Below are 19,133 nucleotides of genomic sequence, written 5' to 3' on the forward strand. Positions count from 1 at the left end.
GTTCAAAGTTTTTGTTTTCTGGCATTAAACAACCTTAAATCTTGTCAACAGGGGGAAAATATGCAAAATTTCTACGGTGGAATTTTCAATCGCACTTTAAAAGAGAAGTTATTAATCAGAGTTGTCATGCTTTACTGCCCCTGTTTCCTCTGGTGTCATGTTATTTAAGGCAGTCAAAATTATTTACCTCCACTGATATCTGTGAGCTTTGCAAGTTTAAATATAACCTTGTGCATGTAGCATAACTCTCAGCTTGCTAGCATTGGGAACCCGTGCTGATCACTGCCATCTATATATTAAAGTTCTCGTTTGTTTCTTTGTTTGTTCCTGAAATACAGCCATAGCGCGGTAGCACAACAATTTCAGGCCCACCCTACTCACCATCGTCCCTTTGGTGCTAATGGAAGAAGTTTCATTGAAATCGGTGTTATAGTGTTAAAGTTATTCACATTTTAAAGTTTAAATCTATCTCCTAGGGGGAGGGTGGATAAGGGGGTTTGAGGGGGATGGAGTGGGGGAGAGGGGAAGGGGGGAAGAGGGAGGGGAGGCGAGGGAGGGGCAGGAGGGAGGGAGGGGGGAAGGGGAGGAGAGGGTGCTGCACCAATGCAAGAGAGGGGAGACGAGGGAGGCAAAGGAGGGTGAGGAGGGGCGAGAGGGAGGGGAGGAGGGGGGAGGGAAGGGGGAGGGAAGGGGGAGGAGAGGGGGAGGGGGGAGGAGAGGGTTCTGCACTAATGCAGGAAGGTTTGGGCCCAATGGGTCCACTTGGTCTAGAACAACAGTTTGCTGCTCCCTGATAGATTGGAGAAGGCTTGGTTACCATTGAAAGAGTTTAAGTATTTACAAAAGAAACAGGTCACAAAATGGTTGCCTGCTTCTTCTTGCACATTGTAAATTGCTTCTTCTTCATCTTGCGTTTGAGGCAGCAGAAGTTATGAAGCTGCTTCTGCTGTCTCTGTTTGTTGTCGTTCGCCTGACTGAGGGTCAGTTGGCAGGGCTCACCACGGGGAGGTCGACAATGTGAGCCCCTGTAAATTGCTCAACTAAGCAGAAACTAAGCTGTGTCTAACCTTGAGAAGTACAACATGTACCACAAACAAAAAACAAGTGACCTTTAGTTGGCTTTGCTGAAAAAAGAAATAAACTGAGATTGTATTATTAAGGGAAAAAAATGACCTTTGGTTGGATTTGCTAAAAAAGAATAATAAGAATAAGCTGAGATTGCTTTATTACGAAAAAAAACTGACCTACTGATGACTTTTTAATACCTTATATGGACATGGTCTTATTTCCATTGCTACCTTGTGTGGGCATGATGTGAGTGGTGTCACCTCATTCACTGATAAGAAAACGATATATCTATACCGTTTTGTCCTTTGTTTTGGAGACTGGGACACGAGGTGAGCTTTGGTATCTGAAGACACCTGGTGCTGACCTCCCCACCTGACCTCTGACCGCCTGGCATAATAAAGACTTTACTGTTTTACCACTAACTTTGTTGCATTGTTGTTTGTCTAGAGAAAACGAACTTTAACATTCCAATATCTAAAAATGAGTCAACACAAAAGTCACTTTTTTCAACGTGCTTCTTGATGCATATACAGCCATCATAGCTTGGGGTTACAGAAAATCATGGTACGGACTGTTTTCCTGGAAGGCATCACCTTCCTCCCTCAGTAACGTGGGTTTGCCTGTACTTCCACCACCACCCGTGTACAATAACCATGCTGCAGTTACTCACCTAGGCGACTCCAAAGAGGACTTTTCAAACCCATGTTTTCTCTGTCCAAGTAAGGACAAGGTCAAATTGTGTGTGGCCTCACTCTCCCCTCCCTTCCATGTTATGCTCCACGCTGACTCAAAAATAAGTTGCTGGTCCTTCATTGTTGCTGATTCTAAGTCCTGGAACTGCCTACCCGATCACACTGGGGAGTGTTTTCACCAGAAAGACTGGATTTGTTAAAGAAGGCAGCCCACCATCACATTCTAAGGACAAAGAGGGCTGGGCGATAAATGCAGGCTTTACCAGCAAGAGTCAGATCCCAAAAATGAATATATATAAGAAGTCAGAAGATGTTGTTTTATTTTTCTAGTAGATGGTTGCCAGTCTTTGAAATGTTTCCCCAAAGAGTAGTGGAAGTGGAGTCTTTATATATTTTTTATAGCAGTGGTTGAAAGATTCTTCAATAGTGAAGGAGTGAAAGTTTACTGGAAATAGATGGAAATGTGTTTACAATCAAATCAACCAGTCTTTAGTAGTGGAGCAGATCGATGGGCTACATCTGCTCCCAATTTAAATGTCTCATGCATGTTTCTGTGTACTTTGCATATGAAGATCGTGACCTTTCTGCGACTTCCACAGACATTGTAGAGGTCTGCCGAATGCTGGTTGAAAACAGCATCAAAAGAAAGTAATACATAAAATAACCTGACTTATTTTTCTCAGGTAAGTATTGCATTTTGGAAATAGCTTCTAATTATTTCACATCTAATTCTTGCCCATTTACTTGTGTGTCATGATAGACATTTTGTACATTTTCAATAAACCATGCAGAATTCTTGTGCCAAATGTCTAGTCATTTTATTTGAAGAAATCAAACATTAAAGAGTTGGTATAACATGAATGAAGTGATAAACTTAAAAGAAAAACGCTGTCCGAGCCACACAGACCAATACAAGTATGCATTCTACAAGTTAAACCATGCACATACAGCTGATTTATCAATATTTAAACAATGATTTCCTGTCCATTCTTTCAAATTGATTCATAAAATGTGAAATTAAATCTTTAAATTGACAGAAAAAAAACAATGAAATAAATTTTGCATAATTCATTCACATATTTAAGAAGTAAATTTCAAAATAAAAAGTTCAAAATAATACACCCTTAGTTGTTCAAACCATCACCCCAGGGATTTAAAGTTTCACCCACATTCATAATGAAATATGAGTTGGGTTTGATGTTACCTTGAATTTAAACAGATATTCAGATTAAATACTACATTAATTCAGAGTTAACATATTATGGATGCAAAATGAAATTACAATTGATGTGATCATATTTTGTTGCGGGATGTCATATTGTGTCATTGCCAAACAAAATCAATCTTTTAGCAGTATAAGCAATTTGTATCTTCAAAATAAGGTCAACAATGATAAACATTTTGCTTAATAGCAAAGCCTCTTTTTTTTGCGCAATCAGATTCCTGTTTTACAAAATTGGACATGATGAATTCTCATTATTGGTAGAATGATGATGATCATCATCTTGTGAGGATATCCGCATGTGATTCAACTCAGGAATAGTTGTATTTGGAGTGTGATTCCACGTGGGAATACTTGTTTGCCTCGGGGCCACAGGATTAGCACAAATAGCAGAGTAGCTAGATGATCCTTCACAAACTGCTTTGGTCTTAAGGCAAGCAAAGCAAAATTCCACATGACACCTGATGCACTGGATATACTTGCACAGATCTTTATGCTCTATAGTAATCCCACATGTGGGACAAGCACGGATTTTCGGGCATTGGATTTTACTGTAGGATAAAGTTTTCATGTCGCAGTTCTTAAGGGTGTCCTGCTGAATGTTTGTGCATCCTTCATTGTCACATCGATCAGATCGAGGTGCTCGGCCCTTCCATTGCTTCGAACATTGCCAGCAAAATTCGTAGCATTTTCCTTTTTGCGCTGTACAAATCGAACATCTCACTGAAAGATTTGTCAGGTCTTTTCGCTCTATATAATTCTGACATCCAGGGCACTGAAGAAAGACAGAACAATGAAATGAACACTGAAATAAAATATGTATGGGGAGGAATATGTATGCAGATGCTGGTTTATACCAAAGATAGACACAAAATGCTGGAGTAACTCAATGGGACAGGCGGCATCTCTGGAGAGAAGGAATGGGTAACATTTTGGGTCGAGACCCTTCATCAGTCGTTGAAGAGTCTCGACCCAAAATGTCACTCATTCCTTCTCTCCATAGTTGCTGCTTGACCCGCTGCGTTACTCCAGCATTTTGTGTCTATCTACTGAAAAACATATGCTTTTTCATGTCAAAACACTTTACACTTTGAAATAGTTTAGGCTGGTACTATAACAGCATTTAAAAGTTACTTGGACAGGTACATGGATAGGAAAGGTTTAGAGGGGTACAGGCCAAATGCAGCCACATTTCTATGCAATTTCTTGCAGTTTTGGATGGAGCTGTTCCCTAATCATGCTGCGATTAATCCTACAGCAAGGGTGAGCCATCGGACCCTGTCACTCACCCACACCCCTCCCTCCCCACTGTAAGCAGACCTGCTGGCTTCAAAGCTATCACCAAAATTGAATATCGGCACAAAATGCTGGAGTAACTCAGCAGGACAGACAGCAACTCTGGATAGAAGGAATGGATGACGTTTCGGGTCGAGACCCTTCTTCAGACTCGACCTGTGGAAATCATTGCCACAGATGCCTGTGGAGGCCAAATCATTGGATATTTTTAAGGCGGAGATTGAGAGATTCTTATTTGATAAGGGTGTCAAGGGTTATGAGAAAGCAGGAGAATGGGGTTGAGAGGGAAACATAGATCAGCCATGATTGAATGGCGGAGTAGACTTGATGGGCCAAATGGCCTAATTCTGCTCCTAGAAATGATGAACTTGTGATTGCCTATGCCCATTTCCATCTTGCCAATTTGGATTTTCTCAATTCCTGTTATGATTTTTGTTACCAGTTATTATGATAGATAGCGGCAAGATGGCGGCGCGCACGGACGCAGTGGCTCACAGCTCTCCCTTTCGGTGCGTTTTATGTGTGTTATCTGTGTTATGTCTGTTAGTCAATTTTAGTCATGCAAATCAGTCAAATCAGGCAAATCCTACTTACAACCGCAAGGATCTTCTGATCATAGGATTCCAGTGCAATCGGGACCTTATGCGCGAATTTCCACACCCGCAAAATATACCGGAAGAGATAGCCAGGACACCGGGCGCTCCGTGGATAGTTGTCGGCGCAAACAGGCGTCGCAGGCGGAGGAGAAACAGGAAGCAAAAGCGAGGACGCCGGTCCGGTATACTTGCCAAGCTAAAGAGACAGCCACACAAACCACCGCTACCCAGCATGTTTCTCACCAACGCCAGATCCATCATCAACAAAATGGACGAACTAAAACTACAGATATCAGCAAACAAACTCGTGGAGGACTGTTGCATTCTCTTAGTAACAGAGACATGGCTTCATCCACTTATCCCAGACAGAGCCATTGAGCTAGCCGGGCGTACAGCGTTTCGTTGGGACAGAAACATCGACTCCGGTAAGAGCAAGGGGGGGGGGGGGGGGTTATGCATTTACGTGCACAACAACTGGTGCACTAACATCCAAATCACGGATAGCCATTGTTCTCCTGATCTGGAGTTCCTAACAGTTAAATGCAGGCCTTTTTACCTTCCTCGTGAATTTACAGGGGTTATAGTAACAGCAGTCTACATCCCACCGAATGCTAACGCTAGCACAGCTTTAGGCTACCTGCTCGGTGCAATAAACTCACAACAGAGCACATATCCAGAAGCAGCCCACATCATAGCCGGGGACTTCAATCATGCAGACCTAAAGTCAGTTCTCCCGAAACTTGAACAACACATAAGATGTGCTACCAGGGGGAAAAACACACTAGACAAGGTTTATTCAAATATTAAGAAGGGTTTCAGGTCAGCACCACTACCACACCTGGGGCAGTCAGATCACCTGTCCATATTCTTAACTCCAGCATACACCCCACTCAGGAGGAAAGCTCCAGTCACCATAAAGACTGTTAAGACATGGCCTGAAGGAGCTTCCTCGCAGCTGCAGGATTGCTTCGAAAGGACCAACTGGGATATTTTTGAGGATCAGGACTTAGAGGAGTATACATCAACTGTACTCTGCTACATCCAAAACTGTGTTGACAACGTCACCGTCGACAAACGTATCCGGTTGTATCCCAATCAGAAGCCCTGGATGACAAAGGATGTCAGGTCTCTCCTCAAGGACCGTAACACCGCCTTCAGGTCTAGTGATAGAGCTCTATACAGTGCTGCTAGAACCAACCTGAAGAGAGGCATCAAGGATGCCAAAGCGTCCTACAAGAGGAAGATTGAGGACCACTTTACCAACAATGACCCACGGCGGGTATGGCAAGGCATCCAGCACATCACCAACTACAAGACCAGCAACCGCACGACTGCCGACGGCGACGCCTCGCTGGCAGAGGAACTTAACTGTTTCTTTGCTCGTTTCGAGGTGAAAGCTGCAGTGGCAGACATAACACCCTCTCCAGCACCTGACAGCAACACCTTCACTGTGCAGGAGTATGATGTTAAGCGCGTGCTCAGAGCAGTGAATCCCAGGAAAGCTGCAGGCCCCGATGGTGTGACGGGCAGAGTGCTGAGGGAATGTGCAGACCAATTATCTGAGGTCTTCACAAAAATCTTCAACCTGTCACTTAAGGATAGCGGAGTGAGGGGGTATGGGGAGAAGGCAGGAACGGGGTACTGATTGATAGTGATCAGCCATGATCGCATTGAATGGCGGTGCTGGCTCGAAGGGCTGAATGGCCTACTCCTGCACCTATTGTCTATTGTCTATTGTCTATTGTCTATTGTCCCTTTTAAAATCCACCATCCCTCCCTGCCTGAAGTCCGCCACAATCATCCCACTGCCGAAAAAGTCTGTCATCAGCGGCCTTAACGACTACCGTCCGGTAGCACTCACACCGGTCATCACAAAGTGCTTCGAGAGACTGGTCCTGCAGCACATCAAAGCCAGCCTCCCACCCACCTTCGACCCACACCAGTTTGCCTACAGAGCAAATAGGTCTACAGGGGATGCCATCGACACTGCTCTTCACACTGCACTGACCCACCTTGAACACCAGGGGAGCTATGTGAGGATGCTCTTCCTCGACTTCAGCTCTGCCTTTAACACGGTCATCCCGAGCAGACTGGTCACCAAACTTTCTGACCTTGGATTTTCCCAAACCATCTGCCAATGGATCAAGGACTTCCTGACCAACCGCCCCCAGACCGTCAAAATAGGCCCTCACCTCTCCTCCACCATTACACTGAGCACCGGCTCACCACAGGGCTGTGTGTTGAGCCCCATCTACACTCTCCCTCTACACTCACGACTGCGCCCCCACCCATCCCACCAACACCATCATCAAGTTCGCGGATGACACGACTGTGGTTGGACTCATCTCAGAAGGAGATGAGACAGCCTATAGGGATGAAATCCAAAGGCTGGCAGCATGGTGTTCAGTGAACAATCTTGTCCTGAACTCCTCCAAAACAAAGGAACTTATAATTGACTTCAGGAAAACCAGTGTAGAATACGACCCACTCTACATCAATGGGGTCTGTGTGGAAAGGGTACCCGCTTTCAGGTTCCTGGGTACGCACATCGCAGAGGATCTTACCTGGTCTACCAACACCATCACCACAGTAAAGAAGGCACAGCAGAGACTCCACTTCCTGAGGATCCTCAGGAAAACCAACCTGCAGGAGAAGCTCATGATGTCCTTCTATCGCTGCTCCATCGAGCGTGTGCTGGCATACTGTATAACCACATGGTATGCCAGCTGCTCAGAAAAGGACAGGAAGGCCCTTCAGAGGGTCATCACAACGGCCCAGAAGATCATCGGCTGCTCACTGCCCTCCCTGGAGCACCTGTTCAGCCTACGCTGCCTCAGTAGAGCAGGCAAAATAATAAAAGATCCATCCCACCCCGGCCACCGTCTGTTTGTTCATCTGCCCTCTGGTCGACGTTTCAGGTCGATCAAATCCCGAACAAACAGACTTAAGAACAGTTTTTACCCCAGGGCCATACGAGAACTGAACACTACCTTCTGCACTACGCAACACTGTTAAAAAATCTTTGTACTTAATATAACTGTATTTATTTGTTTTTGCATTTATTGCATATATGTTTGTACGCACCGTCAGGATTGGCCATTTTTTAATTTTGTTGTACTCGTTGCAATGACAATAAATGAATATTATTATTATTATTATTATTATAAGTAAGGTGCTGAATTACCGTGCTGAATTCACAGTACTTTGATGCAGCAAGTAAGGCAACCTTCTCTTCAAAATACTTCTGTTCCTCATCAGTCAGCAACGCATGCCTGCGGACCTCCAAATAGGGCCATTCCTTGTTGCACTTTTCTTTCGTTCCATCCTTTGCAGCAGGGCAGTGGAATGTGGAATGACCCTAAAATAAGTATTGGGCGTTGCAAAGGAAAACACCAATGTTAACATTTGCTTAGATGCAAGGCCATGCAAGAGTTAAAATGAATGAAAAGCGCATCAAAACTGATTGCCAGAAATACTTACACTATCTATCAGGCTACGACACCATCCGGTAAGTGATGTGGGGTCCACTGCATGTCCACAGGACATCTCCACTCTGAGAACATTTGGGTCATCATCCCCTGCAAAAGAGATCTTTTTGTTAGGGTTCTGGCATAACTTTTCTAACAAGAAAATTCTGACATAAAAATATAATGTAAACTCTCCATAAATGTAGAAAATTGTCCCAGTGTGTCTTGTTTCCAAAAGAAGGGCAAAGCCAATCATCAAACTCTCTCCCCCTGGAGAAACTCAGCAGATCGGGCAGCATCTGTGGAGGGAAATAAACAACCTTCCTAAAAGATTCTCGACAACGTCGAGTGCCTATTTCCCTCCACAGATGCAGCCTGACTCGCCAAGTTCCACCGGCGGCTCCCTTTTCTTATCTCACATATCGAACCAGAATGTCCCATCTGCAGAAAATGTTAGATTTAGAACAATGTTAGATTTGGGCCGAAAAGTGGCAGATAGCTTTCAAACCACAGAAGTGCCTGACAACGAGGGGATCCAACACGATAGAGATTGACCGTGCAAATGCATTGCTGACACTGTGTTTTTCGTCAGTATTTTGGGAGTTTGAACATTAATTAGAAACTGAATCTGGACTAGCCAGATCAAGCACAGGAGACTGGATATTTGCAGCAAATGACACATCGCACTCCCCTTAATCCATCTGGAATGTAAAGGGACAGGAGAGTCATAGAATATTCCCAATGGCTGGGTAGGTACTGACCGAGTCCAAAATGAACTACATCACTGGGGACAAAGCAATGTTCTGGATCTGTACTGCCCTGGCGCTGGTATCTCAGACTTAAACCAGCCCAATCTCATCCCCCCCTCCCCCCTTCCCCGATTTTGCTATTTGTCTGCATTGGCACATTCTCCCTGTGGCCACACGGGTTACCTCCCACGTCCCAAGAAAGCGTTGATAAGTTCATTAGTTTTCGTAGAATCCCCCCCCCCCCCCCCTTCTTTCGGTATATGTGGCTCTGTGCTGTTTTTCCCCACTAAAACAATTTAAAAAAAACTTTTACCACAAACAAATCATTACCAACAAATATATCATTACCATTATTACCACAAATCATAACAAACTAATATAAACCTTCAGCATTCCTAACATAATTTTGTTCAAGTATAAAAACTGCAAATAATACAACTGGAGCTTTTTCTATCTCAGATTCGACTGTGGAAACATTAATTGAGGAGCCTTTCGGCCCGTCGGGTCTATACAAGCTGTACGGTCCCATCTCCTTATCTCTCCAAATTCTAGCATCTGCAGTTCCTTGTGTCTCCTCTTTATTCCACTGTGGCCCTGAACTTCTCTCTCGCTTGCCTCTCATGTTGATTGTTTTGCCACCGACCTCGGCTGAATTCAAACATTCAGACGGAAGATGCTTGAAATGCTCAGCTGGCCAGGAAACGTCTGCAAAGAAAATATATAAACCAATGGCTTTAAAAAAACCAACCTGTGATCTCGTCCCTTCTCTGCACAAATTTCAGGGTGCTGTCATTAGGGTCATAGCGCTTTTCCTCTGTCATCCTTCCCCGGGCGCTCAGTCCCAACGAATGTGTCCAAAGATTTCGGTAGCCTGTTGACGACTCTGTCCAAAGTCAAACACCCGACTGATGTTTGCTGCAAACAAATGAAATAAAGTGCGAACCTTCTAACCAATCCCATCAAAAACGGAAGGGGTGTTTTGCCACTGTTGTTGTTCCAATCTGTAGACGTTTCACTTTCACTTTATTATAAGCAAGACTCGTGTGCCGAGAAACATCACAACACCCCCCCCCCCCCTCCCCCCCACCTCCACCCCACCACCGGATCCACCATTCACCGGGGTGGCAACTGTATGAACACTGCATTCTGCAATTTTGAGTAACAGCCCCCTTCTCCCTCTCTCTTTCCTCTGCCTCAACACCCACCCTCCTCCCCCACTCTCATTCCCCCGCCACCCCGTAGAAACAAGGAAACAAGACATTGCAGACTTATGGTAACAACGAACGGGGTGCAGATATTATTGGAAGAAACAAAACCAAAGAAGGGCATCAGGGCCAGACCAGATACCAGCCAGAGTTTTAAAGAATTGTGCAGCAAGCTTAGCTCCAGTCTTTCAGAAGATTTTTCAGAAGTCTGTGTATAGTGAACTCCCAGAAGATTGGCTGAATACTAACATTGTCCCCATCTATAAAAAAGGAGATAGGATAAATCCTACAAACTATCGCCCAGTTTCACTGAACTCCATACCATGCAAGATTCTCAAACATATAATCCACCCACATATTATGGACCATATTGACTTCCACAGGGTACTAGTAAACCACCAACATGGCTTTAGACAGGGTCGATCATGTGAAACCCAACTGGCGGGACTCATCGATCATCTAGCCAAGTCACTCGAGAACAAGGGTCAGACTGACCTGATTATATTAGACCAGTAAGGCTTTTGATAAGGTTCCCCAAAAGCTGCTCCCGTACAAGCTCAACCATGTAGGAATAGACGGTAACCTCTTAAAATGGATTGAGATCTTTTTGACAAGGAGACACCAGCGAGTTCTCTTGGAGGGAGAGACGTCTATTGAAACTCCTGTGACATCAGGTGTCTTTTTCTTTATCTCTTTATATCTTTCTTTCTTTATCTCTTTATATCTTTCTTTCTTTCTTTCTCTCTTTCTTTCTCTTTCTTTCTCTCTCTCTTTCTCTCTCCCTATGTCTGCCTACCTATCACTTGCTAGGCTTTTAACTCGCCCCCATCTCACTTTTGACGTCACCTTCAAAGATGCTGCCTTACCTGCTGAATTCCACCACCATTTTGTGTTTAGCTTAGGAAAGATAGATGCACATTTAATGGCATGTGCAGAGTGGGCTGAAGGGTGTGTTCCTGAGCGGTATGAATTAACCTTTATGTGACTGTGTTATCAGTCAAATCAGTCTCACTCCAGTCTCTATGTTAAGCTGTGCAAAAATTGAGACATTAAAAATGTGAATTTATTTTGACTGAATTCCATCCCTCACCAACAGAGCTGCCCCACCTTCTCTGCCCACCTGCCTGTCCTTTCTATAGGACGTAGAACCCTGAATATTCAGTTCCCAGTCCTGATCCTTCTGCAGCCACATCTCTGTCATCACCACAATGTCATACCTACCAATCTCTAACTGAGCCTCAAGCTCATCCACTTTACTTCTTATACTTCGCGCATTCATATATAGTACTTCGAATCCTTTGCTCATCTCAGCTTCCACATCGATTCCTATTACACTTGGCCATTCTCTTCTATTCCTTCGTGAGCTTTCTGTCCCGTTAATTCTGGGACAGAAATGCTTTTGCTCTTATGTTTATCCGAAGCCCTATATATCTCTTTAGAAAAGTTCTCATGGTCTCCTTCATTCTCCTGGTATTTCCTGGAGGAAACCGGAGATCAGGGCGAAAGCCCACGCAGTTCACGGGGAGGACGTACATACTCTGTACAGACAGCACCCGCAGTCAGGATCGAACCTGACTATTCTGGCTCTGGCCACTGTAAGGCAGCAACTCTACCGTTGCACCACCGTCGCCCCTAGGTGTTATAGGGAATGGGCACAGAAGTGAAAATGAAGTCACCAACCATGATCATATTGCATTGTGTGGCAGGTTTAGGGTGATTTACTCTTGCTCCTATTTGCTTGTGTTTGTGTGTTGTCAGATGACTAGTCACATTGAACGTATGCTCTGTTTAACTTAATTTTGGGCCATTTCGCCTTATGACAGAAAGAACCGTAGAACATGACTGAGCGCAGAGAATAAGGGTTTCACTTTTGCCAAATCCATCATCTGCCTAAGATTGAAGAGTAAGGGTAACTGAACTACACACATATTTAATGTAAGGGAATCAATGGAAAAGATGACAGTTATTTTATTTTATTATTTCACTTGACCAACAGTAAAATGATAACAAGATGTGATACAATTTTCTGAAAATAACAAGAAAAATATGTGGGCAGAAATATAGCCTTTATGAATAAGTGAAATTGTTTGTGGTTTTACTACTATTACTTTAATGTTCTTAGTACTATGGCAAGTAAAATCTCATGTGTGGATTGACTAGGAATCAGAGCAGGATCTGGATACAATGACTAAATGTTCATGATAAATAAACATCAAAATATAGAATAATAAACTCCCTTCTTATCTTTATGAGACTAGTGGTATATATTGGAGCAATTAATGGCAGTAGTTCCTGCATTGTTGCCTTACAGTGAACTGGGCAAAGTTGATGACCAATGCCAACATTGGTGATAGAGTGGAGAGTAAAAAAGGTTATTTACGATTACAATCTGGAACAACTGAGAAAGTGAGCCAAGGAATGGGGATAGAATAGAACTCAGACAAGTGCAACATGTTGCATTTTGGTAAGTTGAACCATGGCAAGACTTGCACAACAAATGTCAGGCGCCTGGAAAATGTTGTAGAACTGAAAGGGCTAGGGGTAGAAGTGCATAGTTCCCTGAACAATGGCGATGAAGTTATTTGGCATGTTTGCCTTCACTGGTCATCTTTCCACATTTAGTTCTCCAATATTTTCACCTCCCATCTTAAACACCAATCGTGTACTTGTCTAACAACACTGCACACATTTAAAATATTTATTCATAAAGGATAAAGGAAAATAAAGTTTTGAGCAAAGACCATGCAAACAAAAACTGCCTCGTTGTGGTTACTTGATAAGCAGTGCATTTGGGAAAATACAAAGACTATTCCAGTGACGATACAAATAAAGTATTGAGACAATGCAGGATTGATTTACAGATGAGAATACAGTGTATAGAACAACAGGTGAAAAGTTAAAGCTCTTCTGCATAAATCGTTACCAATAGTTAACCCCCCATATTGAAAGAAATTCTAAAGTACTTTGGATAGCATAATTTGTATGGTTGTTAAGATTATCGTTGTGATGCCATTTTCGGATCATCGAGATGGGGATCATCGCGGTTCATTGCCTAGAATTTTCATTTCCACACGATTTCTTCACGGGTGAGAATCTCACTCGCTGTTCATCCCCCCCCCAACCAGTCTCACTACGACGAGTATTGTGGATCTGTCCTGGATCCCGTAAACAGCCAACGTTTTCTCGTCTTTCAGTTCCTCATTGGAAAAAAGCAGGCGGAGGTCACTTGTGTTTCCGATCTCTGCAGAAAGAGAGGGGGGGGGGGGGGGGGGAGAAGAAAAGAACACTGTCTCAAGTCCATCCTGAATGCCTTTCCACCGATCACTTGCCAGGCTTTGTCTACCCCCCACACCCATCCATCCACCCATTCATTCCACACCTATTTTTTAGCTTCCTATCCCCAGCAACAACCAGTCTGAAGAAGGGTCCCGACTCGAAACGTGGCTTGTCCATTATGGAGATGCTGCCTGTCCAGCTAAGTTTGTTCTCTAGCACTTTTGATTTGTAAACCATGATCTGCAGTTCCTTGTGCCCGCCTTGTTTGGTAAACCGTCTAACTTCGCCTTTACACCCAGGCAGCATTGGTCCCGTTTATAGTCACCCGTTTATTAGTCACACACGCAACCACGTTTCCTTCGAGTCCATGGCATGCAATGTTGCCATTCCAAATGTTTCAACCCCTATTACACAAACTGCTTTCTCGATTTCATCCCAGTACGGTTTTTTTTAAAGCTAGACGGCACATTTTACTCACGGACCTGTTAGCAATTTCTCCATCACTTTCTTCTTTAAACTTAGGACTGTCATCGTTTTGAAATCATTTTCGGATTCTCCAATATCAACAGTATTTTGTTTTCCTTTCAGGCCGATCACGAACACTTGATATGTTTTCCCCATCGCCGCACCCCGGACCGTGGACGGCTCTGTTATCGCTTCGTTAGTTCGCAGAATCTTTTTTTAAAACTACAAAGGTTTCACTTTTGCCTTCCGCGTGTTTACAAGGAATGCAGCACCGCGCAACTCTTTAGCAACTATATGACAGTACAACGAACTATCGTAGTCGTGGAGCCATGCCCTTCGGCCCAACTTGCCCACACCGACCAACATGTCCTATCTACCTGCGTTTGGCACATCTATATACTAACACTCTCGTTTGTTCGTTTGTTTATTTGTGATCGAACTACAGGCAAAACGGTACACGATAGCTTGACAATTTTAGGCCCACCTTACTCACCGTCACCGCAAGTAGTTTTATTGAAATCGGTGTTATATTTTTAAGTTATTCACATTTTAAAGTTTAAATCAATCTCCTAGGGAGGGAGGAGGGAGGTGGGGGGAGGGAGGTGGATAAGGGGGGTTGAGGGGGATGGAGAGGGGGAAGGGGAAGAGGTGGAGGGGAGGGAAGGGGTAGGAGAGGGTGCTGCACCAATGCAGGAGAGGTTTGGGCCCAACGGGTCCACTTGGTCTAGTATCCCTCTAAAACTATCCTATCCATATACCTGTCTAAATGTGTACTAAACATTATGATAGTACTTGCCTCAACTACCCACTCTGGCAGCTTATTCCATATACCTACAACACTGTAAAAATGTTACCCCTCAGGTTTCTCGTAAGTCTTTACCTTCTAACTTTACACCAGTGTCCTCTGGTTCTCGATTCCCTTACGCATGAGACTATGTGCGTTCACCCATTCTATTCCTCTCATGATTTTGTGCACATCTATAAAATCACCCCTCAACCTCCTGTGCTCCAGGGAATAGAGACCCAGCCTGCTCAACTGCTCTCTATAGCTCAGGCCCTCGTGTCAACATCTTGGCAACATCCTGGTAAATCTCTGCACCCTTTCCAGGTAGACAACATCTTTCCTATCAGTTACACAATGTGAAAAGATTATCTTAATTGACTTTCTACAAAAAAAAAATTCAGATGCTTATTCAAAGAATTCAAGCTTTTTTCCCCTTTTTTTCCAAGCTTGTGCATTTTATAACAAAAAAACCCACATCATTTAGGCATCAGGTTAGGCAGCGTCTCGAGAGAACATAAATGGGTGACGTTTTGGGTTGGGATCCTTGGTGTTAATATTACCAGTGATCTGTCGTGGACCAACCAACCACATTGATGTGACTTCTAAGCAGGCACACCAACACTGAAGAGACTGAAGAAATCTGGCTTGTCTCCAGTGACTCTTACAAACTTCTAAGGATGCGCTGTAAATAAGCATGCTGTCGGGAAACATCACAGCTTGAATTGGGAACAGCTCTGCCCAAGTCAGCAAGAAATTGCGGAGAGCTATAGATGTAGCACAGTCCATCACACAGACCAGACTTCCCACCATTGACCAGGGATGATGTGCTGCCGGAGATCCACAGTACTGTGGGGGACATGTACTGTGAGTGTCGCTCAGGCACCTCTGTAAAACAAAAGCCAAAATAAACAGCGGGGAATTTTAACTGGCGGTGAATTTAACAGCAGCCGCTCCGGCACCAGCGACAGTTAGCACTGCAACACTGCCATTGACTCCATCCGCACTTTACGATGCCTCGGAAATTTAGCCAACATAATCAAATCTGGTCCCATCCCCATGATTCTTTCTTTTCCCTGATCCCATCCAACAGAAGGTACAGAAGCTTGATAGCTTGCACACTACCGGACTCAAGAACAACTTTCCCGCTCTGCTAACAGGCTCCTAGTGGTCCTTCCATTAGCTAGGGTACTCTCTGATACACTTCTACTTTCATTGTGGACATTGGACTGTCTAAGGAACTTGTGCGCTACAATGCTGAACTCTATCTTCCGTACTCTGTATCTGCCCCCATTGCTCTATCTATTGTACTTGAGTTTGACTTGATTGTATTTATGTACGATATATCTGATCTGTTTGGATAACATGCAAATGAAGCTTTTTGCTGTACCTCACTCAGTACATGTGCCATCTTGGATTGTCTCCTTGTCATGGTGGAGAAGCTTGTGTGGTCCTGAGATCCTGAGAGCGATGCCATCTGGAGCTATGCTCCTGGTAGGGTCACCCATGGCGGTAAGATCGAGGGGGAGGACCTGACAAAGAGCAATCCAACCAAGACCTCAACGGTGAAACAGGCGGAGGATGATGGCTGACTTTAGTGGAGCGTCACAACGGCTGGGAAGGCAGATGAAGGCTGCAGTGGGCAGGTGCTATAGATGGGAAGGTAGACGCTCCCGCCCCCACGAGTCTCTGGCAGCTGAGGCTCGTCAGCCTGGGAAGGCAGTCCATCTAGGAGAGGGAAAACTCTGATCTAAAACCTCCACTGCCTTGTGGCCATATCCAGTCATGGAAAAGGCTCCAGGAGTAAACGTCAAGAAAGATCCGGAGTCAGAGTCCCTAAGACAGTTCATCGTTGTCTACAACCTCATTCTGGCCGCTCCTGCGATGGCGCTGGTGCCAAACTGTAACGGCTCTGCTTTTCCTTTTCCATCGATCAGCGACGTGGAGAGGGGGAACATGCTGCATGGGCAACAGCCTGTCCTTCATATGACATCGCCCAGGCTTGCATCTGACCACACATCGACGCTGCTCTAGCCGAGGTTTGGAGCAAGCAGCCAACAAACAGGATGGATCACCCATGGTCAGCCATAATCAAGGGGGGTCTTAGAGACCTTAGAGTGCCAATAATAAACCTAAACCAAATATCTGGGAAAGCTGAACTAAGTGAACTAAAGTAGAATAATGTAGATGAAAATTAAACTGAAGAGTTCCAGTAAATAGAAACTCGAGAGTCAAAAACAGAATGACACAAATTGGGTGTGGTTTAGAAGTCTGCTTGCCAAATGGACAAAGGGCAGCACAGTGGTGCAGCTGGCATAGCTGCTGCTTCATAGCACCAGAGACCCGGGTTCAATTCTGACCTCGGTTGCAATCTGTATAGAAACATAGAAAACAGGTGCAGGAGTAGGCCATTCAACATGATCATGGCTGATCATCCAGAATCAGTACCCCGTTCCTTTTTTCTCCCCGTATCCCTTAATTCCGTTAACCCTAAGAGCTATATCCAACTCTTTCTTGAATACATCCAGTGAATTGGCCTCCACTGCCTTCTATGGCAGATAATTCCACAGATTCACAACTCTCTGGGTGAAAAAAGTCTTTCCTCATCACAGTTCTAAATGGACTACCACTTATTCTTAAACTGTGACCCCCGGTTCTGCACTACCCCAATATCGGGAAAAAAAAATCTGCATCTAGCCTGTCCAATAATCCCTTAATGAATTTATATGTTTCTAAAAGATCCCCTCTCATCCTTCTAAATTCCAGTGAATATATGGAGTTTGCATGTTCTCCCTGTGACTGCATGATATTGCAAATGCAGAAGGGGAGAAAGGTGTTTGAAGGGAACTAACTAAAAGTGCCTTGAAAGCCCCATTTCAAAATAACTGTACCAGAACCACAAGAGACTGCATACAAAGAATTCAACTAGTCTGCACACCACATACAGGAAACACAGGCAGACAGTTACAGCAAACAAGAGGCCAGAGACATACTATTATAAGTCAAAGGTCTTTCGTTAAATGTTACAATATTTTGTTCAAATATTCAGACGGACACTTCTCAGTCTGCGTTAAATTGTGCTTACATCAAACATGCAATAAATCATTTAATTCCCAGTGCAACTATCCTTTTGGGGTATTGCCAATAAAACTAGGCTATAGTCTCTCGTTATGCACTTTGTGAACAATCAGGTTTTAAAACAACGCTCTGGTCTTAAAACAAGACAGAAACTTCCTGTTTATTACTGCTAACCACTAGAGCACCCTCAGGTGATGTTCATTTATCCTACCCACCCCCCTCTCCACCTACCAATCTTACCACAAATTATGCGTTCCTGACTCTTCAGCCTAACCCCACACCAACAAAATCTCTTGGCTCTCCAAATTGCCCTACCTCATCAATACCTTGACCCCTACCATTTGTAGCAAAGTGCCAATCTCCAGCCAGTCCTCCCCACCCCTGGACTCTATGGTGGATCCTCGTATTTGGTGAATGCACCTACTACATTTTAACAAAGAACCTAGGTGAGGGAAGACTGCAAAATTTGGAAGAATGCAAGTTTGTCAAAGTGGGGCCAAAATAACTGGATAATGTCTGTGAATCTGTGGAATTCTCTGCCTGAGTTGTGAATCTGTGGAATTCTCTGCCTCAGAAGGCAGTGGAGGCCAATTCTCTGAATGCATTCAAGAGAGAGCTAGATAGAGCTCTTAAGGATAGCGGAGTCAGGGGGTATGGGGAGAAAGCAGGAACGGGGTACTGATTGAGAATGATCAGCCATGATCACATTGAATGGCGGTGCTGGCTCGAAGGGCCGAATGGCCTACTCCCGCACAATAATATATATTTTTTAAAGTCTGAAGGGGTCCTGACCTGAAACGTCACTTACCCATGTTCTCCTCAGATGCTGCCTATCCCACTGAGTTACTCCAGAAAGTTGTGTCTTTTTTTACGAACAAGCTTCTGCAGATCCTTGTTATTTAGCGGCAGATATTTATATTAAGGCTTAGTTTTGTTTAGATTAGAGAGACAGCGCAGAAACAGGCCCTTCAGCCCACTGAGTCCACGCCGTCCATCGATCACACATACACTACTTCTGTGTCCTACACACTAGGGGCAATTTACCGAAGCCAATTAATCTGCAGACCGACACATCTTTGGAATGTGGTAGGAAACCGGAGCACCTGAAGAAAACGCAGGTGGTAATAGTGAGAACGTACAAACTCCACACAGTCAGTGCCATAGTTGGGATTGAACCTGGTTCTCTAACGTTGTGAGGCAACAGCTCTATCATTGCACCACTGTGCTGCCCAACGCAA

At 44.3% G+C, this 19,133-nt stretch overlaps 1 protein-coding gene across 1 annotated transcript; it reads right to left on the reverse strand.

The window, feature by feature from the left end:
- Nucleotides 1–2,577: 2,577 nt before the first annotated feature.
- On the reverse strand, nt 2,578–9,989 carry LOC144599248 (E3 ubiquitin-protein ligase DDB_G0292642-like). Its single transcript, XM_078410007.1, has 4 exons — nt 9,839–9,989; nt 8,355–8,452; nt 8,059–8,232; nt 2,578–3,757 (listed from the first exon to the last, which is right to left on the reverse strand). The coding sequence occupies exons 1-4, from the start codon at nt 9,909–9,911 to the stop codon at nt 3,209–3,211; spliced, it is 894 nt and encodes a 297-aa protein (XP_078266133.1). The 5' UTR covers nt 9,912–9,989; the 3' UTR covers nt 2,578–3,208.
- Nucleotides 9,990–19,133: the final 9,144 nt, after the last annotated feature.

This window comes from Rhinoraja longicauda, chromosome 13 (genome assembly GCF_053455715.1).
Source record: "Rhinoraja longicauda isolate Sanriku21f chromosome 13, sRhiLon1.1, whole genome shotgun sequence".
Classification (NCBI taxonomy): domain Eukaryota; kingdom Metazoa; phylum Chordata; class Chondrichthyes; order Rajiformes; family Arhynchobatidae; genus Rhinoraja; species Rhinoraja longicauda.